At 32.5% G+C, this 27,821-nt stretch overlaps 3 protein-coding genes across 9 annotated transcripts; all 3 read left to right on the top strand.

Moving 5' to 3' along the window:
* Window positions 1-2,392: 2,392 nt before the first annotated feature.
* Window positions 2,393-5,688, top strand: LOC111312478 (uncharacterized). Its single transcript, XM_022912769.2, has 6 exons — window positions 2,393-2,546; window positions 2,651-2,711; window positions 3,559-3,694; window positions 4,411-4,548; window positions 4,642-4,763; window positions 5,381-5,688. Exons 2-6 carry the CDS (start codon window positions 2,668-2,670, stop codon window positions 5,535-5,537), a joined length of 597 nt encoding a protein of 198 aa, XP_022768504.1. The 5' UTR covers window positions 2,393-2,546; window positions 2,651-2,667; the 3' UTR covers window positions 5,538-5,688.
* Window positions 5,689-5,913: 225 nt separating this feature from the next.
* On the top strand, window positions 5,914-14,251 carry LOC111312476 (uncharacterized). Of its 7 annotated transcripts, none has more exons than XM_022912763.2 (17): window positions 5,940-6,472; window positions 6,871-6,950; window positions 7,094-7,215; window positions 7,599-7,649; window positions 8,200-8,319; window positions 8,399-8,518; window positions 8,994-9,135; window positions 9,372-9,542; window positions 9,679-9,834; window positions 9,942-10,048; window positions 10,492-10,582; window positions 10,756-10,897; window positions 10,980-11,136; window positions 11,463-11,579; window positions 11,662-11,788; window positions 11,881-12,131; window positions 14,144-14,251. In XM_022912763.2, exons 1-16 carry the CDS (start codon window positions 6,391-6,393, stop codon window positions 12,121-12,123), a joined length of 2,028 nt encoding a protein of 675 aa, XP_022768498.2. In that variant the 5' UTR covers window positions 5,940-6,390; the 3' UTR covers window positions 12,124-12,131; window positions 14,144-14,251. The 7 variants fall into 7 exon arrangements, with proteins under 7 accessions (XP_089622460.1, XP_089622458.1, XP_022768498.2 ...); XM_022912761.2 differs by lacking the exon at window positions 14,144-14,251 and adding an exon at window positions 13,704-13,826; XM_022912762.2 differs by lacking the exon at window positions 14,144-14,251 and adding an exon at window positions 12,273-12,494.
* LOC111312477 (uncharacterized) lies at window positions 13,844-18,288 on the top strand. The gene is made up of 15 exons (XM_022912766.2): window positions 13,844-14,021; window positions 14,144-14,265; window positions 14,338-14,439; window positions 14,601-14,720; window positions 14,818-14,937; window positions 15,096-15,237; window positions 15,357-15,530; window positions 15,653-15,808; window positions 15,913-16,019; window positions 16,254-16,344; window positions 16,667-16,808; window positions 16,905-17,061; window positions 17,347-17,463; window positions 17,636-17,762; window positions 17,890-18,288. The coding sequence occupies exons 1-15, from the start codon at window positions 13,980-13,982 to the stop codon at window positions 18,142-18,144; spliced, it is 1,974 nt and encodes a 657-aa protein (XP_022768501.2). The 5' UTR covers window positions 13,844-13,979; the 3' UTR covers window positions 18,145-18,288.
* Window positions 18,289-27,821: the final 9,533 nt, after the last annotated feature.

Genomic DNA, 27,821 nt, shown 5'->3' with positions numbered 1-27,821 from the left:
TAATTAAAATTCTGTCAAACTTCATAGATAGTGTATGGTTACTCCATGTGAATAATAGCTCCATGTACAAGTGATCCAATACAGCTAGCTTTTGAATACATTCTTGTAATTCTTTAGTACTTGAGCTTGCTATCTGGAAGCCATTGTAGTATGAATTTTTCATAGGATGGGTTATCACATTGAAATCTCCTGTTAATATCCATGGGCTGCTATCAATTACACTTTGGAGTGAGATTAAATATGTCCATATCTTTTTCATTCTTTCTTACTGTTGTATATATAAATGACAGTAAAATATATCACTTGCGTCCTATACACGATTTTACAGGTGATACTTTGATCACTGTCTATGACTAATTTCACATGTAATTCAGACTTTCATAGTAGTCATATTCGACTATTATAAGCTGTAGAGTAATTATTGCATAAAACAACTAGGAAAATGAATGTTTAAGACTTACAGCATATTCTGTTACTTTATCCTATTTTTCTAACAAGCAGGCTACATCAACTTGAGCTCGCCTAATCCTGCCTACAACCTATTTTTACTTCAGAATAACATTAAGCCCTTTGACATTCCAACTAAAAATGTTCATAAGGAAAAGAAAAAAAAAGATATACATTTTAAGGTAGATAGATCTACCTTTACTTTGTTTTTCCCTTATAAATATATCCTATTTTTTTATTCTTCAACTACTTCATTAAGTTTGCAACTACAACTGATGCTGCCTTCACTTTCTTAATTGGTTAATAACTAACTCTACCTCTTTTGTCTCTTGAGATTTTGCCTTCGTCGGGTCCACTTGAGCATCATTATTTATTTTATCATTCTCAATAATTTTTTCAATAGAGCAAATCTGCTTGCTAAAACAAAATGCACAACTTGTTTTGCCTTAATTTTGGCATTTTCCAATACAACCACCTCTTTTTTTTCTTTTCTCAATTCTTTCTTTAGCTCATTATTTTGTTTCTTTGCTTACTACATTTTTGCTTTTATACCCATTGGCTTATTCACACAAACTTTATCTGAATACCCAAATATATTGTAGCACTGCCACCATGGAGGCATCCGTGGTACCTCTACCAATACCGAAACAAGTGTTATATTTTTTAGCATCACATCTATAAATCGATGGACCTCAATATTTACCTTCATCTTCACACAAATCTTTGCATAAGCTAGCCTCTCATAATTTATTGTAATTTTATCTATGTACTGTGGTACACCAATGACATTCGCTATATAGCTTAGTCTTTTATTTACGTATAACTCCAATGGTACATTATTAAGATGTATCCAAATAGGTAACCTGTTCATCTAAAACTCCAAACTTTTTATCCTTGGTTCCCATTTTTGAATTATAATAGACTTGTTTTGAATATGCCAATGCCCTTTTTCTAATACTCTATCATGATTTAGCTTAAAAGAAAATTGTGACAAGAATAAGTTATTCCCTACTGGTTTGATCATAACCATTCCCTCATTTCCCCACAAGATACTAATTAGTCACTGAAACTAGCTAAAGTTAGGTACCTTATCAATAAATTGAACCACCGGTGAGTTTCGCTATTAATGCACTTCTTCTTCAAAAACATCATATATAATGTGATTAGTTTTAATGAAAAAAGTTTATCACTTGTTTCAGATTCAATAATTGTTAATATGTCATTCATTCTATTTTTTTTGGAAAGTATTCATTTATTTTAATTGCATTTAAAATTAATTATCATGATTTTAGCAAATGTATTCTCTTTTTGTGAATTTCCTAAATTATCCCTAAACCCACCCGATCCCATTAGTTACAATAACATACTTTATACTTATTTGTGGGGAGGACATCATGCCTCGAAATTTGGCAATCTCCTTGGTTCATAAAAAGTGTTCTTTCTTTACTAAAAAATAATTGTATCTTATCTTTTATTTTTTATAATATTAATCATCAGTACCGAGTTGTACAGGACTACTTTTAGTTATGTTTTTATTTATAGCCTTGCAAGGTTGGGCCATGGAAAACCTCGTCGTGAATTGATGGCTAAACTAAAATATACTAAATTGGCCAACTTTATGAAATTTCTTTGTTATTAATGTAGCTTCATGGTATAATTTAATCTTTTTTTTATACACTGATAATGAAATTTTTTATTTTAAGAAAAAGAAATGAGTTGATAATTTAGTAGATTTGCAAAATTGAAAATTACATAATTATTCTTCTATAAAAAAAATTCACATTTATTTTTGAAAGGCTTAGTGTTGAAGGCCCAATCATGAAATTTAAGCCCACAAACTTTGGATGCCAAGGACCCAAATTGGAGATAATCGTGCAACTCGCCGCCCTTGGAAGGCGCGTGTGTGAAAAAGTTGAATGGTGGAGTCCACGGGTGGTGCCAACTCCCGAAGTCCTCATCTAAAGCGGTTCGTTCGACCAAAGCAGTAATCAAAATAATTCTCTCAGTCAGCCTTCGCTAGAAGTTCCTTTTATTTTATTCAAAAAAAAAAAAAAAGGAAAAGAGGAGAGTTTCTAACGAATATCCAGGGCTTTTTGCAGGTTAATTTACTAATATTGATCACTAATTTTAATTTCCCTTTATCTGATTCTCCCTTCAATTAATTATTTTTCATTGATTTGTTATTATTTTTTGTGGGCCAAAGATTTCGAACGGATCGCTATGGCAATTGCTTCGGATGAAACCACCAGCATATGCAATCACTGGTATTTATTAATATAATTTTATGATCGTTTTCTAGAATTAATTTTAATTCGTTGAATTTTCGACGCAATCTTTTTCTTGTCTTTCCGTTTCCAGCCCTGTTGTTTATTTATTCTTTTATCAGCTGAGATTTTGTTTATTTGAGCTTAAAAGCTTGTTGTATTTTTTTTTTTTCTGAAATTTTAAAATTGGCGTTGTGGAGGAATTCGTGTTGCCTGATTTGCCTAGAATTTGTGTAGTGGGAGATTGATTAATGTATAAGGAAACGATTAGTAATTTAAATTGACCAAATTAAGCTGGAAGGGGAGTGCGTTTAGTTGAATTACCTCTGGTTTGGTGTTTACGGTTGCATTGAGTTCATGTGATCACAGCCTTTGTCTTTGTCCAATTATGAAAATTTCGCTGCGACTATCGGGTATTTTGAAGATTTCAACATGAATGTTGGTTTTTCTTTTGGTAGTTCTTTCTTGGTTGTGTTAGTTTTCTTAACAATAACTTTGTAATCCACTTGATGCTGGGAAGTATGCTTAGCTTTCTCATATGTTGAAAAAATGCTTGGGGCTTCTACTTTCTCCTATTTATCATGAAGCAATTTTATTGGTGACATTATAGTGTGCTCTTATGTTTTCCTTACATAGTTAGGAATGTGAAATATGAGTCGTGGAATCTTGCTTTGATGTATGCCTTAAGTTTTGAAGAGATTGCTAATGAATTTTTAATATTGCAATGATATCTTTTGCTAATCCAGTTTTATGAGGTTGAAGGTCCTTTATCTCAAATATGTGATTATTTTGGAAATTCCCTGGCAGAATAACTTTTAACGAGTACTTTTCCTTCTTAATGGTTCAGTGACAGGGCCATACCTTCTTCAAATATCGATTTGCATTATGCTCATTGCTCCCGTAATCTACAAAAATGTAAAGTTTGTGGTGATATGGTTCCAAAAAAGCATGTTGAGGAACATTTCTTAAACACCCATGCTCCGGTAGGTCTTTTCTGATTCTTTTCAAATGAATCAATTCTTTTATCTTGCTTTTTTCCTTTTTTTTTTCCTTTCTCCATCATTATGATGGCTTTTTGAATGCTACTTGATCTTGAGCAATGAAATTGTGTGACTCTTTGAAACAGCTTAATAAACAGCAATAGGTTGTAGTATTCAAATTTACCAAACATTGGAATTTTTCTTAGGTTTTGGTTTTTCTTTTGAAACAAAATTTTTTGAAGGAGGAGTGGGGATGAATAACTAAGTTGCCCATCTGGCATATTCTCCATGTTGCCATCCCAACATCTAGGATTTGTGGTTTATCTGCCAAACCTAATTGATAAAGCCTGTTTAACTTGATGGATATTTCTATTTGATATCCCCACAGCCCTTCCTTCCCCCTTTTGAACCCGAATTTTCTTTATTTTTTTGGGTGGTTTTGGATGCCTGAATTTGTCAAGAAGGGAAGACTTTTTTCTAACGCTATAACTATAAGGTAGAAACAATCTATCAACTTTGTGAGAGTTAGGTAAGTATAAATGTTTATTGTCAATGAAGGTTTGCAAATATTATTAAAAGTGAAATTAAGGTTATCGTGGGTTGATTCAATCATGCCTGTGTGTCTGTATGTAATGTGCAATTGCATATCTACCGTAAAATCTAACATAACATATTTGTTAACATTTGTGATGCTATTGACCCACTATCTGTGCGAGCAGGTGGCCTGTTCACTGTGCAGTGAGACAATGGAACGTGAAATTCTAGCTATCCATAAAGGTGAAAATTGCCCCCAGAGGATTGTTACTTGTGAGTTTTGTGAGTTTCCATTGCCTGCTATTGATCTGGCAGAGCATCAGGTACTAATTCTGAATCATTTTTCAAATGAAGGGATTCCAACGGTACTTGTTAGGTGAAATTGTTACAATAATGCTGTTGCTTTATGATTTTAGGAAGTATGTGGGAACCGAACAGAGCTGTGTCATCTGTGTAACAGATACATTAGACTGAGAGAAAGATATAACCATGAAAGTAGGTGCACTGGTATTCCAGAAAACATTGTGGGATCTTCCAGGTACATATGCTATGATTTACGTTTGCATAGATATTTAATCAGTTATTCCTTTTCCACAATTTTTTTTTCCATTTTTAAGCTTATTCTTGATGAACTATGTTTTGTAGTTTGTACACATTGCGAATTTCAGTCTGGAAAATGAGAACTTTTAGTTACCAAAGAGGATTTATGTTAAAAGTATCCATTTTAGTCCGTAATGAATTGTCATGCCAACAGCTAGTTCTTTTGGTAATTCAGTTAATGGTGCGATGTGGACAATCATGCTGGGTTAAAAGTCTTAGCTTGTGATTTTATATTGACAGACAGTTTTAGCCCTGATATGCAATCAATGGTTTCATAAGCCATGTGATTATTCCCCTTCCTTCCATCAATCACGAGAACCACAGCCCTTGTGTCACCTGGTTATTTATGGAACTTACCTCTATTTCGGCAGAGGCCACTAGATAAAGCCCAAGATCTTGAGTATGCTGTGCACCTAAGATTGATTGTAATGATGTTTTTCTGTTTTAACATGCCACACATTCGTCTTTGTTATCTGAAAACTGTCAGAATTTGGGTCTTTCTTTTCTGCCTTGCTCTAATTATAATGGGTAATTAATGGATTTGGGACCTTTTAGGGATGTGAGGGCAGCTGAAAGGGATCAAGGTGCTCAGAGAAGGCAGCCATCTGAATTTTCACGGAGACTTCTATTCACCATTGCAATAACCGGCATTGCTGTTATATTAGGATCACTTTTTTTCCAGAAGAAGACAGAGACCAGTCAGGTGCATTAGCAGAGTAGAGGATACACACTGGGCTTATCTAAATCAGCTTGAGAGCTACATATTCCATTTCTGTATCTTAAACTATCCTAGAGCATGTACTATTTTTGCTGTATCAAACTCGTTCAGATTGTGATAATATACTGAGTCCCATCTTGATACTTGTTTCTTGCCTTATAAAATTTATATACATGAGAGATGAAACTATTGCATTTTGTTCCAAATTATAACAACAGCAACACTAATAATGCTAAATGCAACGTAAATATTCTGAAAAAAATTTCTTTTTTTTTAGTTTTAATGATTTTTTCTTTGGTGTATGAAGTTATCAGGTTTTGTTCCATTAATAGAAATTGACAGTTTAATATTTTATTAATATATTTTATTATTAAAATTAAGAGTTTCACCTTCTGCTACAGTATTAACCATTGTTCAGCTATCTAATATGGATGTCATATGGCTGACATGTGAACCTTGTGCCACCTTGTGCCCTGATTGGCATGACCCTGAAGCATGACCCTTCCGATTCTAAAGGATCCGTCCGACATTCCCAACTTCTGAATTTCGATTTCCATTGTGACAAGTGGCGACGGCTTTATAACTGAACCCATATTGGAAAGCCGATGTATTACTTTTTATTTACTTATTTATTTATTTGTTAATCAAGCACGCTCTCTCAACGGTTAAAACCTTAACTGTAACCGTCAGCGAAGATCAACCGCCATAACAACCGCTAGTTCTCAAATAGCCTACGGCCGCTTCTACACCGAAAGCATCTCCGATCAACTGATCACTACCATCAACGACGTTTCTCTCTCGTACGATGACCTTACAACCGCCTGATTCGGTGACAGACTGATCGTCCATGACAAGCACACTACAGAGGATCATAGATTGTTTCAGTGACTGTGGCGGTTGTAACAAACGCAAAGGGAATGCAAGGCAAGGTAATTCAAAATTTAAAATTGCCGCTTTTAATTTTATTGTGACTGGAGATTTTTATCTATTTTTGAAATTTGAAATGATAAGGGTTTGATTGAAGCCATCTTCAATTGAGGGACGTGGCAATAGTAAATTATTGATTTAGAAGTAGTAAAACCAAGTCATGATCATTGATCAAGATCCTATATTCAAAGTTTACATTTATTTTTAGACATTTTTCACAATATTATTTATGATATGCTTGCTTTAGGCATCTTACATGTGTATCCTAGGTTAAGAAGAGATCCTTTGTCTCTAAAGCAAAGCCTCAAATTTTTCTAATCTTTTTTATTGATTAATTTCTGTATTTCGACAAATTTTAACACTACCATAAAGGTGTTCCTTAATCCTTATGTATTTTCAGATATGTTGAACATGAATCTGAATACAAATTGTGCTCCCATGCCGCATCAGGGTGTCCGATTGCATATTCAAGACCATTATGTAAGTCGGTTTTGTTGTTGTAATTTTCATTGGATTCCAGAAATTGATGGAATTTGATATGCATGAATGCAGGACGGCATGGCATCTCATGGAAATTTACAGTTAATGGATTTTGGGTTGATTGTGAATTATACTTTGTGCAGGTGGTGATGGATAATGGCATAGCTCAAGTCACATTATCGAGACCAGGGGGTATTGTTACTGGAATACAGTATGATGGCATCGACAATTTGCTTGAAGTTCGAAACAAGGAAACCAATAGAGGGTTTGTAGTATTACAGCTACGTCACTATTATTCTTTTTTTTTTTTCCTGGCTAGTTCTGCTTGTCTGGTTAAGGATCTGTAAACATGGAACTAAAGTGCATAGCAATCAAAACAATCAATTAATAGGCATTTCTAAACATAGAATTATTTTAATTAAATCAAGACAGTGAGTTAGACCATGTAGATTAAGGCAAAGAACATTTCTAGGTGTCTTAGAAAAAGTATCGCAGACAAATTTTCTTATAGTCCCTTATATATATGTATGTATGTATGTATGTATATATATATATATATACATATGAATTTTCTTTTCGTTTAATCAAATCATACAGCAAACCTGAGCTTTACCTAATCTCCCTTTGACTGTATTTTTCTACTTGTAGGTACTGGGACTTGTATTGGAATGAAATAGGAGGCAAGGGAATATTTGATGTGTATGTACATTATCCTCTTGTCTGCATATATGACAACCACAAGATAACAATTCAACTTAATTCCATTGGGACAGATTTGAATACAAGAAATGTCTTTCTTACTATATGGAGTGCCCAAATAGGTTTTCTAAATATTTGTTTGTCAATGCAAGATGGATAGGAACTACATTGTAATAGCATTTAGATATATTTTATAGAGAAACTTGGTTGATCTTGCATTTGTTGATTCAAGGATTCTTAAAATATACAAACGTTTTGACCATTTAAGCTAGTTCATGTTCATGCTAGCGACATGCTCCGCAGAACAGCATTTTCTTTCTATATATCTAGAGTTTTGTCACTATTGTTGGCCTGTGGTTTCCTCTCACATAACTTTTTCTTCTTTGCTTAAAAAGTTTACTACCAATTTTTTCCTAGTTTTTTACTTTAGATCTTTTCATTAGGATTAGATAAAACTGTTTCTGCTTTTGATTATACTTGATTTGTTAACCATAAAATTAATTACTATTGTGGTTAGCTGAAGTCTGAAGCAAGAGTTATTGCTGTGCAGGATTCAAGGAACAAGTTTTAGAGTTATAGTGGAAACTGAGGAACAAGTTGAGCTCTCGTTCACAAGAACTTGGGATCCCTCCCTCGAGGGCAAGTACATTCCTCTAAATATCGATAAAAGGTCCTCGCTTAAACCAGACATATGTTTGTTACTGAGGTTTTCAGCCACAGAATTTTTAATCATGACTATCTTTCTCCAGGTTTATAATGCTTCGCGGTTCATCTGGCTTTTACTCCTATGCCATCTACAAGCATTTCAAGGAATGGCCTGGTTTTGAGCTTGGAGAGACCAGAATTACTTTCAAGCTCAGAAAAGACAAGTAACAAATTCATAGCGTGTTCTTCCTTTTAACAAATAGACTGCTTATAGTTCAGTAATGAATTTTTTTTAAAAAAGAACAAACAATTTCAAGTGAAAATTTAAAAACTTTTTTCTTTGTCCAGAAATGCAATTGTAAGAAAGTATCCTTTTTATCCCTGTCTATCCAGGGTTTGATTCAATTATAGACAAAACTTAGTTCTTGTAAATTTATTTTGTATCAATTAATTGAGTCAACTATAATTTTTCTTTTTAAGAATTATGTGTTTACAGCTTGTTAAAGGTAGCTTCCAGTCATTTTTTAGGCCCACTGATGCAAGACAGTAATCGTAGATAGGTTATGAAATGGACCGAACAGCAGTATGGAACATCAAGTTGGTTTAAACATAAGTAGAGTCTTTTAGCCACCTATGTGTGGCTTCAAGTCAAGTACTTGAAAAATTGGTTCATTGTGTGGACTTTTGAATTTATCATAGGTTTCAATACATGGCAATAGCAGATAACAGGCAAAGATACATCCCCTTCCCTGATGACCGATCAAATGGAAGATGCCAACCTTTGGCTTATCCAGAAGCAGTCCTATTTGTCAATCCCATGGATCAGAGGCTAACAGGAGAGGTAGTTTTTACATGCTCATCTCTTCGTTGTGCTTTGTCTAGGCCATATCTGCAGTAAACACTTCAATTAGATTGTTGAGCAGATCCCAAACTTTGTTTATGCCAACATGGCAAAGTTTAAATGTTGCTAGTCCTTATTAAATCAAAATTTCCAGCCCTAGCTTCGTATTAGGAATGCTTTTGCCATATGGGTTTGCTCACAGGAATGCATGTTTAATATGACTTCTTGATTTGCAGGTGGACGACAAGTACCAGTATTCATGTGAGAACAAAGATCTTCGGGTCCATGGTTGGATCTGTTTTGATCCACCTGTGGGGTTCTGGCAAATCACACCTAGTGATGAGTTCAGATCTGGTGGACCCCTTAAACAGAACCTAACCTCACATGTAGGACCCACCACTCTGGCTGTAAGTTCCTCATCTTGGACAAGAGTATTAATAAAAAACTTTGACATCACCTTGTTTTTATCTTGGTAATCTGGTATTCAATGCTATGATCATAAACTTAAGTTACATTAACTGTCAACCAAAATGGTATCTGCAGATATTTCTTAGTTCACATTATGCTGGAAAACACATGGTTCCACGATTTGAAGCTGGGGAACCGTGGAAGAAAGTTTTTGGCCCTGTTTTTATATATCTCAATTCCGCAGCCTATGGAGATGACCCACTTTGGCTGTGGGAGGATGCCAAAATCAAGGTTTGATATTGGAAACTCCATATACATTTTCTGTGAAACAGACTCAAATGATTTGTACTTTTGTAGTGACATTCCGCGGAGAAAATAATTGGATAATTGATCTGCAGATGATGGTTGAAGTTCAAAGCTGGCCATACAGTTTCCCTGCTTCAGAGGATTTCCCAAAGTCAGAACAACGGGGTAATGTTAATGGGAGAATATTAGTCCAAGATAGGTATGCATGCAATACATCTTCAATGAGCACATGTGGGAGACATGATGGACAAACTTTTAATAGAAGCGCTTTTAGTATATCCCTGTTCAGTGCTCATAGATGTCACTTACCAGAATAGTGACAAGATTATCCATAGCAGTCATTTTAATAACAAGAGTAACTGCAATAGTATTGGTTGCTACGCAAGAATAGCAAAAATGTTATTTAATACAAAAAGAATCGCTATAACATTGTGGTTCTGTTACTGCATTTTATGTCTGTGAATTAGGAAAATAGCTAAAATGTCTATCTGTTTAAGAGTTTCGCTTTTGTTTTATCCACTCATGTTTGTTGAACCATCAAAATGAAATATTGGTTCCTGTTCTACTTTTATCCTTTATTTTGCTCAATCAGTAGATGTAATTAACTTTTTTTTTTTTTTTTCTGGTTATTACTCTGTCTAGGTATATCAGCATTGACTACATAATAGCAAGTGGTGCATATGTTGGCTTGGCTCCTCCGGGAAATGCAGGATCATGGCAAATGGAAAGCAAGGTAAGTTTGTTTGAACTCATATTATAATTCTACAAAGCATGCAAAAGCATTGTCCTTTACTCCTTTTCTTTTGACATATAAGCTTTATGCTTGTAATTTGTCTTGATAATGTTAGCAACACAATCAATCAAACTCTTCAAGATTGTGATTTTTACTATTATACTTCTGATTAGAACTACCAATTCTGGACCAAAGCAGATGAGAATGGCTTTTTCTCCATTAGAAATATACGCCCTGGTCACTATAATCTTTATGCATGGGTTCCTGGGTTCATTGGAGATTATCGACACGAATTTGTCATTACCATAATCTCAGGTAATTGTTTGTCATACTTTGATGTACTCATTGGTAGGCTAGCATCACAATTGTGATATGCTTTATGCAATACATAGTACAGGTTGTAACATTGAAATGGGTGATGTTATATACGTACCTCCAAGAGATGGACCCACAGTGTGGGAAATAGGCATCCCTGACCGCTCAGCTGCAGAGTTCTATGTTCCTGATCCTGATCCAAAGTATATCAATAGACTTTTTGTCAATCATCCTGACAGGTTAGCTGCCCTCTTTTGGAATCTTAAGGAGTTTGCTATCTGATGAACTTGAGTTTCTTGGGTGAGCAGGACCGGTTTCTTTAACTTCATCCTTTCAAAGGCTTGAAAACTTATGTTCCATTAGTTTTTTAAGAATTATTTTTCATATGATCATGCAGCTGTTATGATCACACCAGACTTGGAAAGAAAACTCTCCTGCATGGAGCCTTATCTTATTGAGATCCTCTCTCTACTTTTACCTATTTGATGTGCACTGTCCAAGAATTTACAACTATGCAAACTCCTTCCCCAATGTGTTCTTAGTTGTCATTTTCCTCCATTGGCAGGTTTAGGCAGTACGGTTTGTGGGAGAGATATACTGAATTATATCCTGATGGAGACTTGGTTTACACCATTGGCGTTAGTGACTACAGGAGAGATTGGTTCTTTGCACAGGTTGTCAGGTACAGCTTTTAACATTGGTTTTTGTTTGATATCACCCGTCATTTTCTAAATATTATAGAATAATAATTGAAAAAATTTCAGGAAGATAGGTGATAACACATATCAAGGAACTACATGGCAAATCAAGTTCAAACTCGATAATGTGGATCAGAGTGGTATCTACAAATTGCGAGTTGCACTTGCATCTGCTACTCTAGCCGAATTGCAGGTAAAGAACTGCAGTACATTGTTGATGGGTAATGAAAATCTTTGTTCGTTTAGTTCAATTATGAAGACGCTAATTTTTTTCTACCCCTCTAGGTTCGGGTTAACGATCCAAATACAAATCGCCCTCTATTTACAACTGGACTGATAGGGAGGGACAATGCCATAGCAAGACATGGAATTCATGGGATCTACATGCTGTACACTGTGGACATACCATGTAGTCGGCTTGTTAAAGGGGATAACATCATCTTCTTGAAACAACCAAGATGCAATGGCCCTTTCCAAGGATTCATGTATGACTACATCCGTCTCGAAGGCCCCCCAACTTCATGTTAACTGGAAAGGTATTAATCAGAATTACTACATGTTGCAGTTTCTGTTCATTTTTCAATGATCAGTAGCAAGAAATTAATATCCATAGCCAAAAAATTTTATGCATTTAACAATGCACGTGTTTTATGTAAAAGTATATTTCCTTTTATCAGCATATCGGCAGGTGGTGACGTTTCTGGCGAGATTGGTTTATTTCCTGGATTTCTTTAGCATTAAATGTATATTTTTGGCTCTAACTTCAATAACGTATCTTAGTGCAATTTAGAAACGAGCCCTACCAAATAGTCAATTGCATGAACAATTATGAACTAATATAATTCATGCACCATTTGTTTTCTCTAATGATAGGTATAATCATATGTACTTTAAGAACATTTTAACATGAGCATATCTATGTTGTGCCATGCTAGCACTAACCCATTTTTTTGTAGTAGGATAGAAGTGTTTCAGATTTTTGTATCTAATCTCTTCATGTGATTTTAAAATGCACTTTGCCACTTTCCCACACTTCAGGTGATTTTAATGGCACTCTCTCACATTGATTTTATATATTTAAAATTTTATTTTTAATTTTTTTTACACGAATCAAATTCTAATTGATAAAAAAATATTTATTTTTTTCCAGTTGAATTAATCCACGTGGATAAATGAAGCCATCTTTAATTTTTAATATTAAAAAAAAAAAAAAAAAACCTATGGAGCTCTTTATAAGAGTTTGATTTGTAAACAGAAAACACTTCCATAAACTCTTTTTTTATGACTCTCGAATGGAATTTGTATATTTTATGGGAAAATGAGTTTCTAAAGCAAAATGAGGGAAAAAGAAAAACAAATGATAGAACTGTTGGGTCGTATCTAGTTAGCTGGCCCGTAATGTCTCTAAATGGGTTGTGCCGATGCCTTATTAACCCGTTTATCAGTAGATTTGTTATTTTTATATTTATCATATAAAATATTAAAATTTATATATTTATATTATATTTTATATAAAAACTTTATAACATAATTTATATTTATATGAAAATATAAAATATATTTTTTTTAATTTTATTAAATTTATATATAATTATTATTTATATTATTTTTATATTTTATTTTATTATCGTATTATATTTTAAATTTATCAGCAGGCATGTCGTGCAATTCCTGCACTGACTGTGGACCCGTAGTCCACATGCCACATGTCAGCAGAGGCCCTTCATGGGCCATTTCGTGCCTATTATCAGGCTACAAACTCCTGGATAGCACGGCCTGTTACAGTCGAATTTGGACTCGGTCATGACGGGCTGGATCCTGTAGCACAATATATCTTTTTATTTGAAAGTAAAATGCTGTTGTAGTAGCCATGCTTGCTCTCTAAACTATTATCCTCGGGATATTACTATTCATAGAGGACGAAAATCAGTGTTAATTTTCAAGAGCAATGCTCTTATCAGGCTTAATCTTAAGATAATGCTTCTATAATTAAATTATACTGTTAACATTAAACATCCAAAAATGGATCCCACGACATATTTATGATGCATGTTGAATTTTTTTTCTTTGGGCCACTAATTCATGTTGAAATTGGCTGCTCCACTTAGCGACTCTTGCACGCTTTGATCTAATGGCACCAAATTGCGGTGGCGACCAAGTTAAGAGATTGTTGAAGATAAAAGAATTGACAGAAAGAATGCTTTACCTTCCAGTTCAAGGAAAGTAACCCGAAAACATTTTTACGAATCTTTTAAGAGTTAAAAACTCCTAACAAGTAATAATAAATTGTCTGCCCCAGATTGCCGAGGATTCTCAAAATCTTCATGGTCCACTGACGTCAAAAGCTAGCCTGCAGCCAAAAAAAAAATTAAATCTTCAAAACCATGTCGCTTATTGGGGTTCAACTCCAGATTCAAGATACTCATGTATTTGCCTTTTCTTTTTCTTCTTTGCAATATGAAAACCATAACATGAATGAGCTCAGACATATAGTTTCCTTTGGAGTTACAACAGTAATTAACTTCATCTTCATGCAATATGTTTGCAGGTGGTGATAGACAATGGCATACTCCAATTGACATTATCGAACCCTGAAGGAATTGTGACTGGCATTCAGTATAATAACATCGACAATTTACTAGAAGTTCTAAATGAAGAATCTAATAGAGGGTATAAGTCCATTGCTTCGGGCTTAAATTGTCATTTTCTTGCTTCGCTTCATTTTGGTCTTGATTCTTGCAGTGATTTAAAGCATTGTCCCTGTATTTTCAAATGTAATACCAGGTACTGGGACCTTGTTTGGAACTCTCCAGGAAGTGCTGGAACTACTGGCACATTTGACGTGTAAGATCTTTTTTAATTTTAGTTTATGAATAACCTTTTTCCACCTGTAAATTTGAAACCTGGGTTTTTATTCAAAAACACAACTTGTTTTGCAGATTCGGGAACATCTTTAATTGTAGTTTCAAATCAAAAACTGATTTCTTAAACTGATTTCTGCGCAGGATTAAGGGAACAAGTTTTAATGTTATAGTGGAAAACGATGATCTAGTTGAGGTTTCTTTCACAAGAATGTGGGATACCTCCCAAGAGGGAAAGCTTGTTCCCTTAAATATAGACAAAAGGTCCTAATTATAGCCTTCAACCTTTAACCTGCAATATTTTCTCATGGACCTTTTTTTTATATATATATATGAATCATATATGTTCATACTTTTTCAGGTTCATTATGCTGCGTGGTTGCTCAGGCTTTTATTCTTATGCCATTTATGAGCACTTGAAAGATTGGCCTGGTTTTAACCTTGATGAAACCAGAATCGCATTCAAGCTCAGAAAAGACAAGTACAAAAATTAACTTAACTACTTTTTTTTTTTCTTTTTTTCAATTTAGTGACTAGTAGGAAGCATAAAGATATTGAAATTTAACTACTCTCAATCCTCAAAGAAGAAGTTTCGACTTTAAGGGAAAGAATATTTAGACATCTAAATCATCTGAACAGATTTCACTACATGGCCATGGCGGACAATAGGCAAAGATACATGCCTTTGCCCGATGACAGGTTGCCAGAAAGAGGTCAAGCCCTGGCTTATCCAGAAGCGGTCCTCCTGGTTGACCCCGTTGAGCCTGAGATGAAAGGAGAGGTAACCAATTTCAGTGAATAAATAAACATTAATTCTCTCTTTAATTTGTTGAATAAATCAATTATATAGTAGTAACTGAAAATTTGACTTAAAAAAAAAAATTCTCCAATGTGAGTTAGGTGGATGACAAGTACCAATATTCATGTGATAACAAAGACAGCCACGTCCATGGCTGGATATGCACAGACCAACCAGCGGTAGGATTCTGGATGATCACACCAAGCAATGAGTTCCGTTCCGGTGGACCCGTCAAACAGAACTTAACCTCTCATGTCGGCCCAACAACCCTTGCTGTAAGACCCTGGGCTCTTTTGATACAGCTTTTTTGTTTTACAAGCCTGAAGCCCCCTTAATGGGATAACTAAATCTGAATATGACGAATTCAATTTGGTCACGATGAAAATGGTATGATCAGGTGTTTCTCAGTGCTCATTATTCTGGAGAAGATCTGGTGCCCAAATTCAGTGCTGGTGAGATGTGGAAGAAAGTCTTTGGCCCTGTTTTTATCTATCTTAACTCTGCAATTGAAGGAGATGACCCGCTTTCGCTTTGGGAAGATGCTAAAGAACAGGTTTAGTTTTGGGGCGAGCAGGAAAGGCTGCAATTGTTTGGATTATAAATTTTACGATTACTATGTCTAAATGTGATTATCAATAATAACTTAATGGCATTCAGATGATTGCCGAAGTCCAGAGCTGGCCTTACACTTTCCCAGCTTCAGAGGATTTTCCCAAATCGGAACAAAGGGGTAATGTCAGCGGTAGGCTTCTAGTCAACGACAGGTAAAGCCATATATTTCGAAAATTAACAGGACTCAACAAGATGATAATGGTTATTTGCCATTGTTGGCGCTTCCTATGGGGCTAGGCTAAGTTGTAAAATAAAATGGTGAAAACTGAAAATGAAAGAAAATTTTGTTTATCCAAGGCATTTAATTTCTCTTTATGTCATGTAGCTTAGCAAACACAGCCAATTGATTAAATCGTGTTCTCAGTTTTGGGGATTTTATTGTCTAGGTATGTTAGTGATGACAACATACCAGCCAATGGAGCTTACATAGGATTGGCTCCACCAGGAAACGCTGGGTCGTGGCAAAGAGAATGCAAGGTGATTTTCTTAACCCTCCATTAGACTACCATTTGCGCATGTAACTAATCAAGCCTGTCATACCCAATCCAAAGTATTTGTTATGATATATATATAGACTTGAATCTATATTTGTAAAGTGTTTTTGTGGGATAAAATTGTAAGATTTTTGAGTATGCAGGTCTCCACAAAACCCATCTTGTATTATATATAAAATGGATGCCTCTCCATTACAATAAGATTTTATGGAATTACAAGAGTGAGAATAAAATTTCTATATATATGTAAAGTTAGATTCAAGAAACACTTATATATAATAATCCGCCTGCTATTTTCCTAATAGGACTACCAATTTTGGTCCAAGACAGACGAAAATGGTTATTTTTCTATCAATGACATTCGAACCGGTGATTATAACCTTTACGCATGGGTTCCTGGTTTTATTGGAGACTATAGATCCGATGGTGCCATTACTATAACTCCAGGTACTTGAAATTTGTACAAATTATTGTTCAAGTTCTTTAAATTTTGCAGGTATTAGAAGCGTTTTAAAGTTGCCATATTGGTATAATGTAATACAGGTAGTGATATTGAGGTCGGTGATCTCATTTATGAACCTCCACGAAATGGACCAACACTGTGGGAAATAGGTATTCCTGATCGTTCTGCTACAGAATTTTATGTCCCGGATCCTAATCCAAAGTACATCAACAAACTTTATGTCAACCATCCTGATAGGTTAGTCTTCATTGTTTCTCCTAATTGGGGATGTAGCTTCCAATAATTAAATCCAGGGATTCTATGCAATTGCAAATGCCATTCCACAATCAATTAGTATTTCAATATTCATTTATGATAGTTTTGAAATAATCTCTGCATGATTGTTTTCTGCTGTTGTATTCTCAATGTTGCATAAAATCATTGTAGCAGCTCAATCTGCAATTCATAAATGCTTTCCCATAACGTGGGAGGTTAATAAATTCAATACAAAATTTGAGCAAATATACTCCCTTCTTCTGGCAGGTTTAGACAGTATGGACTATGGGAAAGATATGCGGAAATGTATCCTGATGGAGATGTAGCTTATACAGTTGGCAATAGTGACTATAAAAATGACTGGTTTTTTGCTCATCTAACCAGGCAAGATTCTTTCAATATCATTGCAACTTCGTTTATCATTTTCATTTTGAAACATTCATTTATAATTTTGCTCTTTTCCGTTCCAACGATTTGTTAGTTTTTGGCTGATACAGGAGTTCCATTCTAGGTGTCAAACTTTCATATCTTAGTTAACATATATCTTGCACTGCAGGAAGATCGATGATAACAAGTATCAAGGAACCACATGGCAAATTAAATTCAAACTTGACAATGTAGACCACAGTAATTCATATCAATTAAGAGTGGCGATTGCATCTGCAAATTTATCCGAGTTGCAGGTATATTATAACTATCAAATTTTCAATTTGATACCAAATACCATGGAAAGAGTCTTCCTGCCAAACTCTAACCTGTATATTCAGCATGCAAATTCACCCTAGTGCTAATGGATTTGTTGGTCTACAGGTCCATGTTAATGATCCAAAGGCAAATCCTTTATTTTCAAGTGGACCATTTGGGCAGGACAACTCAATTGCAAGGCATGGAATTCATGGACTCTACTGGCTGTACAATGTAGATATACCAGGAAAACTGCTTGTTCAAGGGGACAACACTATTTTTCTGACGCAACCTCAAAGCAGTGGTCCTTTTCCAGGGATTATGTATGATTACATAAGATTAGAAGGCCCCCAACTCCAAGTTCCAAGGAAGAGTATCTAGAGTATATTGTCATAGGAGAAGGATTGGATCATGTTCATATCTTTGAATGTTTGTTATTTAGTCTTGATCAATGCTATATTAAAGTATTGTACATTTTTGTTTTAATAGATTGTCCATTTTTGAAAAAAAAACGCTTAGGATTGGCAACATGTCTATTATATATATATATCATCAATAATTAAATATTTTCCATTGACTTATCCAGATGCTCATCAGTTACCAAAATAGCCTATCTTTATTAAATTTCAATTCATTTTTAATTTAAGCTATGTATCCTACTTGTAATTGCAAGTAGCTTCTTTTCTAGTCCTTTTTGATAGTCAGTTAATAGTTGTTGACAGTCAGAAAAGAAGTTTTAGGTTACAAGATGAACTGACACAGCCGTACTCGAGAAATTTTCTCATACTTTCTACTTAGAAGGCTTTATTCTCTAGTGTAGAGGTTCTAGAAATGGAGAAGAACATAGTTGAAGCAAGTAAGTATGGCATTTTTTTTGTAACTTGTGCAACTTATTTGCCATTTTTATAATTATTTTTATTAGTTTAGGTAGCATGATGGATTTATGTATGGTCATCCATATTGTATGATAGACAACTTTTATAGTAGTTAAACAAATTTTTGTATTTTGAAACTTCTAAATTAATGAAATGAAGCTCATGTTCTATGTGAGGCAATTTACTACAATACCAAATTAGTTTCTTAATTTGTCTTTTATTTTTCCTCTGCTCTATAACCTTTAATTGGTATCAAAGTTTCTATAAGGTCTTAGAAGGCCTGTAAGGTACTAAAATTGAGTGAAAAGCTATCAAACACTTATCAATCAGCTTTTGTCAACCTTAAATGGTCTCAAGCAGCTGCTCCTTACCTTTACTTCTTATTTTTTCTAGTAAGAACTACTAGATATAGGCTATCAAAATGAAGTCTTATTTGAGTGTTTTTGATTTGTGAAAAGTGATGAAAAATGAGAAGAAGCCACCATAACTTCCTACAAATCTAATAATAACTTAAATAAAAAATTATAATAAAAAAAAGTACAAGGCTAAAAGCTTTATTAAGTCATCAGTTTTTGATGACATATTTATTAGAATCATGACTTGTGATACTGCAAAACAAGCTTGGAATATGCCCCACTAAAAAAAGACAAAGAACACCAGGCATGAAAACAAATGTCTACAGACACTTATTTAATTTAAACCTTCTAAAACTAAAAAGAGTTGACAAACTCTTTTAGTTTCCTCACTCATCAAGGGTGATAGCCTGCACAATAAGCTCTTTCTCTTTGTTAAGTAAGGTCCTCATCTTGTCTTCCAGATTGTGAATGTGGTCCTAGATTAATTGCATCATTCATCCTACAACCTCTAGATAGAGAGTAAGCAGATGCTTCCAGAACAAATCGAGTAATTGCTCATGTTGAAGCTTTTCGTTTTTTAGTTGCTATCTTTTTTGTTGAATGGTTGCAAGTCTTCCAGTGATATCCATAAGAGTGTTAAGTTTTACTAAATGAAAGTCTTTTTTTTTTTTTTTTGTTTAGGGGGCACTTAAGTCAGCTATCGATGCCCGACTGCATCTTGACCCCTATTCAATTTTTGAGCCAATTCTTCCATCGTACTACCAAAAAATGAGATTCTTGTTGAATTCGAGTTTGCTCTTCCAACCATTACCAAATTAATACCTATTTCATTTAGTACTTTAGGTGCTTCTATTATGTATAATGTAAATCCCATAACAGATTAATTCCAACAAGCCTTTCAAACTAGTACTTTTTGTAATAGACTCTATAGCTTCTTTAATAAACATTGATTTTTCGATTAAGTTTGAATGACTTTCTAGTCAGACAAGACAAGACAAATGCAAATGTTGAATTTTAGAAGAGAGTTTAAAGTCTTAAAGATAGGGTGGGCAAAATCACCCGAACCCGTCGGGTTTCGACCCGACCCGACCCCTTAGGGTCGGTTTTTTTTTTTTGAAAATCGGGTATCGGGTCGGGTAGGGTCGGGTAGAGTCAAAAAAATTTCGGGGTCGGGTCGGGGTCGGGTTTTAAGCAAACCCGACCCTACCCGACCCGATATATATAAAAAATTTATTTTTTTAATTATTTTTTAAATTTTACATTTAATTATATATATTTTTATATATATTTAATTTTATATTTATATTTAAAATAATATTTTATTAATTTCGGGTCGGGTCGGGTCGGATTTGATTTTATACACTGTCGGGTCGGGTCGGGTTCGGGTATTAAAAATAAAAAAATTTTCGGGTCGGGTACGGGTACGGGTATTGTATATTTAAAATCGGGTCGGGTTCGGGGCGAGCAAAAACCCGCCCCGACCCGACCCGTTGCCATCCCTGCTTAAAGATGGATGAATCAGAAAACTTAAAAGAGTACAATGATAGACTCATGAAGATTGTGAACAAAATTAAATTACTTTGGGAAGAAATGCCAAACAAAAAAATCATAGAAAAGGTTCATGTTAACCTATCAAAGAGATTTGAACAAAAAATCTCATTCTTTGAAAACTCCAAAGACATGACCAAGATCACCCCAGCTGAGCTGTTCAATCCCTTCTAAGCATAAAAGTAATAGAGGGCTATCAAACAAAAAAACACAATTGAATGTGTATTTGCAACTAAAAAGAAGAGCAAACTGTAAATGGATGGCAAAGGCAAGAAGCATGGAGACAGAAGAAATAAAAATTCTAGAAGCAATGGGAAGAAAGGCAAGTTTCCACCTTATTTTCAATGTAAAAAGAATACTCACTTGGAAAAATATCGCTAGTATAAACCTGACATACAATGTAGGTCCTATAAACAGCTTGATCACATGGAAAAGGTGTGCAAAAACAAAAAACAACAGCAAGATCAATAGGCTAGAGTTGTTGACAATCAACACCAACAAAAAGAACAAGTTTTTGTTGCAACTTGTTATGCAACCAAAATCGCCTATAGTGTATGGCTTATTGACAATGGATGCACATACCATATGGCATCTAACATCAACATGTTCAAAGAGTTAGACAAGACCTACACCTTTAAAGTCAGAATAGGTAATGATGATTTCATAAAAGTTAAAGAAAAATGATTAGCGATTGTCGAGACACTAATAGGTACCAAACTTATTTAAGATGTGATATATATGCCTAAAATATATCAAAACCTATTAAATGTAGGACAATTGTTAGAAAAGAACTACTATTTAGTTTTTCACAAACAAAACATTATCATTACGTATTGGTTCGAAGACTCAATCATTAAATGTAATCATTCAAAATCGTAAAAAACATAGGAAGTTGTCACTAATTTTTTTTAAGGTATGATTGGCTACCCAAAAATTTTAGCTTTTTAATAAAACAATAAAATAGATTTAAAGTTTATTAAAAAGATAATTTTGGTCTAAGAAAATAGGATTGATTTTGAGAGTCAGTTACGCATGAAGAAAGATTAGTACCCCCTACAATTCTCATAAAATCAGTGCTAATTAATCATGCGCTGTTTATAACTTTAAACAAAAATAATTTTTATATGAAATTTAATTATAATGCTCTTCGTTTTTAATAAATAAAATTCTTTAAAATTCTTTATTTAGAAATGTTGTAAAAATTTTTAAATTAAAGAAATATTTTAAAACTCTCTTACATAAAGGCAAATTCAAAGATAATCCTTTCCATTTAAGATTTACCACCACATTTCTTTGAAAATAATATTCTTTGAAAAAGATAATTATTTGTGACTCTTCAATATCTAGGCAGAATACCAAAAATTATATATTCTAAAATATTATCTTAACTTTAATTTATTTATTAATTTTTTTAAATCAATTTTTTAAAGGAAGCTTTTAATGTAATAACAATGGAAAAGGCTATAATAAACCATAAACAACAATAATTAAAACACATGTATATGCATAATGAGTGTAAAAAAATAAATATATAAATGTTTCTTAAATGACAAAGAGATTTAAATTTAAGATTGGGTCTTTAAATATAAAAAAAATCACCTGAACTCTCTAACCTTTAAATAGAGTTTGGGTACGATCTTTTATATTAATAATCTTTTTTTTTTCATTTTTCATTCTTTATTATTTATTTAATTTTATTATTTTAAAATTCAAAATTATATAAAAATTTTTAGTAAAATAATATTTTTAAATACTCTATCATTTAGACAACACTTAATAGCAAATTATTTTACAAAAAGTATTCACATAAATCCTTAAATTTTGAGATAGTCTCGGGGGTTTTTAGTGGATTAAGATTTTGGACTTCACTGAAAGTTTAGGGTTTCACCTAAGATTTAGGGTTTCATCTAAGGATTTAAAGTTTTATTTTAGGGTTTCATCTAAGGGTTTAAGGTTTTATTTTAGGGTTTCATATAGGGTTTTAAAGTTTCATTTTAAGGTTTGATTTTAGGATTTCATTTAAGATTTTACTCTAGGGTTTAGTTTATGGTTTTATTTTAGGGTTTTATTTTGGGATTTTATTTCAAGGCTTTAAAAATTTACGAACTTTTTTATAAATCTCCAACATTTAGGTAAACTTTCGAAGTAAGCTCGTTTTTGATAATTTTTTTAAAAAAGTTAAATTTTTATATTTTATATATTTTATTTTTAATAAAATTTTATTCTTCTTATTTATACCTTTGTTATTATTTATAAATTCCTTATTTTTAATTTTATATACTTAATATTCTAAGTTTTTTTAAAATCAAATTTGTTTTACTAAGATTTAATTTTTCAACAACTAGGTAAAATTATTTTTTATTTTTAAAATACGATTTTTAATTCCTCCAACATTTAAGCATGGATTTTAAGATTTTTTATTTCTTATTATTTTTATAATATTATATATTTAGGATATCTTAAAATATAAATAATAATGAAAATATATGAATATAATCAAAGACAATATAGCATGTCAATTAAAAGGTTAATTCTTGCATAAATATATTAAACAATCAAAATCTAACATAAATCAAATTAAGCATGATTACAATAATAAAAAAATAATAATGATAATTATGCAAAAGGATATTTAAACATTCATATAACCTAAATTTTATTTATTTATTTTTGCTTATTATATTTATAATCAAAATAAGCATGATCATGATACAGGTTTTTATTCTTTTCGAAATATGCTTCCATGTAGTAAAAAATTTATTTTTCCTTTAAAAAGAAAAAATAAAACCTTAATGCTTCTCTGTTTTAAAACATCCTCCCCCTTTTTAAACAATAATAACAGAATAAATAAAACTCTACAAATCAAAAATTAGCCCAAGACCTAAGCCATTTTCCTTTTTTAAACTAATTCCCCTTATTTCATAAAAAAACTAAGTGTACTTTCAATCAAGTTAAGGATATTCTCATATGAACAAAAACAAAGCCATTTGGCCATAATAAATACTGGTTGAACCTAGGAAGCCTTAGGCTTCCATACATCAATGAAACCGGTAGCCTTTACCGAACCTGGAAAGCTTTAGGCTTTCATACATCAACAAAATTATATAATATTAAAAAACTTAACATATTGACTTTATATGGTAGGAAATAACATTTTCTCTTAAAACTTATAAAGAAGACATAATATTCATCACATGCATAAAAAAAATCAAATTATTTGAATAAACATGTTACCTTTCCTACGTTCTTGATAGCTCATTCTTCTTCTTCTCTTATTTCCATTAGTTTTCCACATCGATGTTTTTTTTTTTTTGCACGTTTTTCCTTCTTCTTTCTTTTCTTGGTTATTACTTTTTTCACTGAATGCTCTTTCACCTTTTTTTGCTTATTATATTTTTACTAAATAGCCTAATTTTTTTATATTTTTTTATTGTCACATGCTTTTTTTTTTTTGCTTTTGTTTTTCTTTTCATTTTTTGCTCTTTCTTATGTTCCTGACTTTTTTTCCCACGATTATTTTCAGCTTTTTATTCTCTTGTTATTTTCGAGTTTTGTATATTTGCTTGCCACGGGTTTGTTTCCCACGCTTGTTTCCTAATGACCTCTTTTTTGTATTTTTTTGTTCCATTTGTCTTTGCTGAATGCCTTTTTTTTTTTTAGATACTGCTTTCATATCCTTTTCATCCTTCTGGTATGTATCTTCTCTTTTCTTTTCTCGTTTCTAATCTTTTTTTTTTCTTTTTTGTTGCTCATTTCTCTCGTTACTTTATGCTAAAATTGTTTCCCATTTCGTGCATTTTTTTCTCTTCTTCATGTGAGCCTAGCTTTCTTTTTCTATCTTTATTTTTTGCCCTTGTTTTCATACCTTGTATGCCTCACTTTCTTTTATCACCCATGCAGTTTCTATTCCTATCTTTATTTTTCACCTCTTCACGCCATTTATTTTTTTTAGTTTTTTACATGGCTCATACAAATACCCATTTTGGGTTTTGGTTGAATAGCCTAAGCTCCATATAAGGACTTTGAGCCAAATCATGGGCTCTCAACAAGGAACCCAAACTTTAAGGCCTTAGGCTTATTGCATTTTACTATCCTTCGGGTTTTTCAATTTTTATTATTATATTTTTTTGTCAAGTTGTTTTTGTTGTTTTATTTTTATATTTTTAAATTATTTATGTGATTATTGTTTCTTGATTTTTTAATTTTAATTTTAATTTTTTATACTTTATATTGTTATTATTATTTGCTTTTTTTTTGTTTAATGGGCCAACAAGGGGTCATTAATGGGCTTTTTAAGAATTGACTTTTTATCGGGCCCTTATCAAGTCATTTAGGGTATTATTTGGGCCAAAGCAATGGGCCACACCATGAGGCCCACATTGACTCTCATTTTTAGGTATTTAAAAAAAGATCATATAATAGGCTCTAAAAATTATAATTAAGGCCTAATTGCAAACTGAGTCCGAGTTTAAGTGATAAAATATTTCGAATAAAATTAAGTATCTACAAGCATGCATAATTCATGATCCCACTATCCATGAACTTTTTATTGTCAATATGAAGAGAAAGTATTTTTTTTAGATTGACAAGATAAAAATTCATCAACATATTCAAATTCATATGAAGAATCAACTCTATGGCATAAAAGAATGGTGCAGTTTAACTATAAAACCTTAAAGTACATGTATAAAAAAGATCTTATGTTAAACATGCATATTGTTCAAGAAAATGCTGGTGTATGTGAAATTTGTCAATTGAAAAAACTAAGCAAATTGTCATTCCCAGTCAACAAAGCATAAAAAAAAAAAAAACAAACTCTAAGTTGTTCACATTGATGTTTATGGGCTTATGAGTACTCAATCTTTAAATGGTAGTAGATGCTTTTATAGCATTTATTGATGATCTTACTAAAATGTGTTGGATTTACTTCATGAAATAAAAGTTTAAAGTTGCAACTTGTTTTGAAAGTTTAAGGCTTGAATTGAAACTTGAAGTGATTGTAAAATCAAGATCATAAGGTCAGATAATGGTAATGAGTAAACATCTGATAGATTTAATAAGTTTTATGAAGTTATAAGTATTAAATATCAACTTACAGCAACATACACTCCTAAACAGAATGGAGTCAGTGAAAGGAATAATAGAACAGTTATGAAAATAGCTAGATGCATGCTACTTGAAAAAAAACTTCTCATAAAGTTTTGGGAAAAGACAATCAATACCTCAATCTACCTGTTTAATAAGTTGCTTATAAAAGCTTTAAAAGGGAAAACACCTATTGAAGCTTGGTATGGTAACAAACCATTCGTTCAACATTTTAAAGTCTTTAGAAGCATTTGTTATATATTGGATCCTAAAATCAAAGGGACAGGCTTAATCATAAAGCAAAAATTTGCATTTTTTTGGACAATAGCAACATCACTAAAGGTCATAGAACTTACAATCCACTTACAGGCAAGGTGATTATAAGTAAAAATGTGAGATTCAATAAGCAAGTTGCCTGAAATTAAAAAAGGTCAAATGAAAAATCAATTAAGTAAATTGTAGTAGAACATGGTAAGCTTTCAAGAACAAAAAAGGTACTTATGACATGGAAAGAATGTTGATCATGAATTAGTAAGAAGTACCAGACCATTTATTGATATTTATGAAAAGTTAAACATGGCCATTCTTGAACCAGCTAACTTTGAAGAAGTTATCAAATTAAAAGAATGGAGAGATGCAATAAAGTAAGAGATTCAAATGATTGAAAAAAATATGACCTAATTACTAATGGATAGACTAAGCAATAAGAATGTCATTAGAGTAAAATGGATCTACAAGACCAAGATGAATACATATGGCACCTTTAACAAACTTAAGGTCATACTAGTTGTAAAAGGTTACTCTTAATAGCTTGATGTTGATTTTTTAAAAATTTTTGCTCTAGTTACAAAGTTGGATACTATAAGGCTGCTATTAGCTTTAGCTACTTAAAAAAGATGAAAAATATACTAACTTGATGTCAAATCTGTATTTTTGAATGGCTACCTTGAAGAGGAAATTTTTATTGAGCAATAAGAAGGATTTGTTAATAAAAAAAATGAAAACAAAGTCTATCTACTTAAGAAAACTTTGTATGGACTGAAACAAGCTCCAAGAGCTTGTAATTCCAAAATTGATGAGTATTTGCTAAAGTTAAAATTTAAAAAGAGTTTTAATGAAGCAACACTATACATTAAAGTTTTTTTCAAAAATGATTTGCTTGTTGTCTCATTATATGTTGATGATTTGTTGGTAATAAAAAGTAATTCTGAACTTGTGTAGCAATTTAAAGAACAAATGATGAAAGTTTTTAAGAGGATAGATTTAAGAAAAACGTTAAACTTTCTTGGCATAGAAATTTCAAACTCTCTTAGCATAAAATTGTGCAAAGCTAACAAGAAATTTTATTTCACAACAAAAGAATGGCAAAGAAATGTTGAAAAAATTTGACATAGAGAATTATAAACCAATTTGCACTCCCCTAGTTTAAATGAAAAGCTTAGCAAAAATAACAAGTCAAACAAGGCTAATGAAAGAAATTACATACACCAAATTGGTTTTTTGATATACCTGATAGCAACAAGACCAACCATAATGTTTTGATGTTAGTATTCTTTCAAGATTTATACATTATCCTAAAGAGACTTATGTCAAGGTAGCCAAGAAAGTACTAAGATATAATAGAGGTTCACTTAATTTTGGGATTATGTTGCAAAAATCTAAAAATTTAAAGTCGTTAGGCTACACTGACAGTGATTAGGTAGGGTTTTGTGATAATATAAAAAGTACTTTAAGATATTTATTCACCTTTGGCTCAAGTGCTTTTACATGAAACTCAATGAAACAAGAGACAATGGCTCAATCAACAGCAAAAGTTGAGTACATTGCTGCAACTACCATAATGAATCAAGCAATTTGGCTAAGAAAAGTATCAGTAGATTTAAAACTGACTTAGTCTGATGCAATGAGATTAGATATAATAATCAATCAGAAGTGGGCATGGGTAAAAATCTTGTATTCTATGGAAGGATTAACGGGATAAAATAACCTCAAATAATATTCAAATCAAATATATCATGCAGTAAAAAAAAATAAATTATCCATCTCTTATGTGAATCTAACAAAAATCAAATAAATAGAACTTATAAATAAATCACCAAATCATAAGTATAAGGACACAAGTAATTTACATGAAAAATCTCTCCAAAACAAGTGAAAATCATGGGCAGAAAAAACTAATCTCTACTATCAAAAT

The sequence above is a fragment of the Durio zibethinus genome, chromosome 1 (genome assembly GCF_047325235.1).
Source record: "Durio zibethinus cultivar Kanyao isolate XHJ-2024 chromosome 1, ASM4732523v1, whole genome shotgun sequence".
In the NCBI taxonomy this organism is placed as follows: domain Eukaryota; kingdom Viridiplantae; phylum Streptophyta; class Magnoliopsida; order Malvales; family Malvaceae; genus Durio; species Durio zibethinus.
The sequence above is the reverse complement of the archived record's forward strand: the minus strand, read 5'-3'. Positions and strand labels throughout refer to the sequence as shown.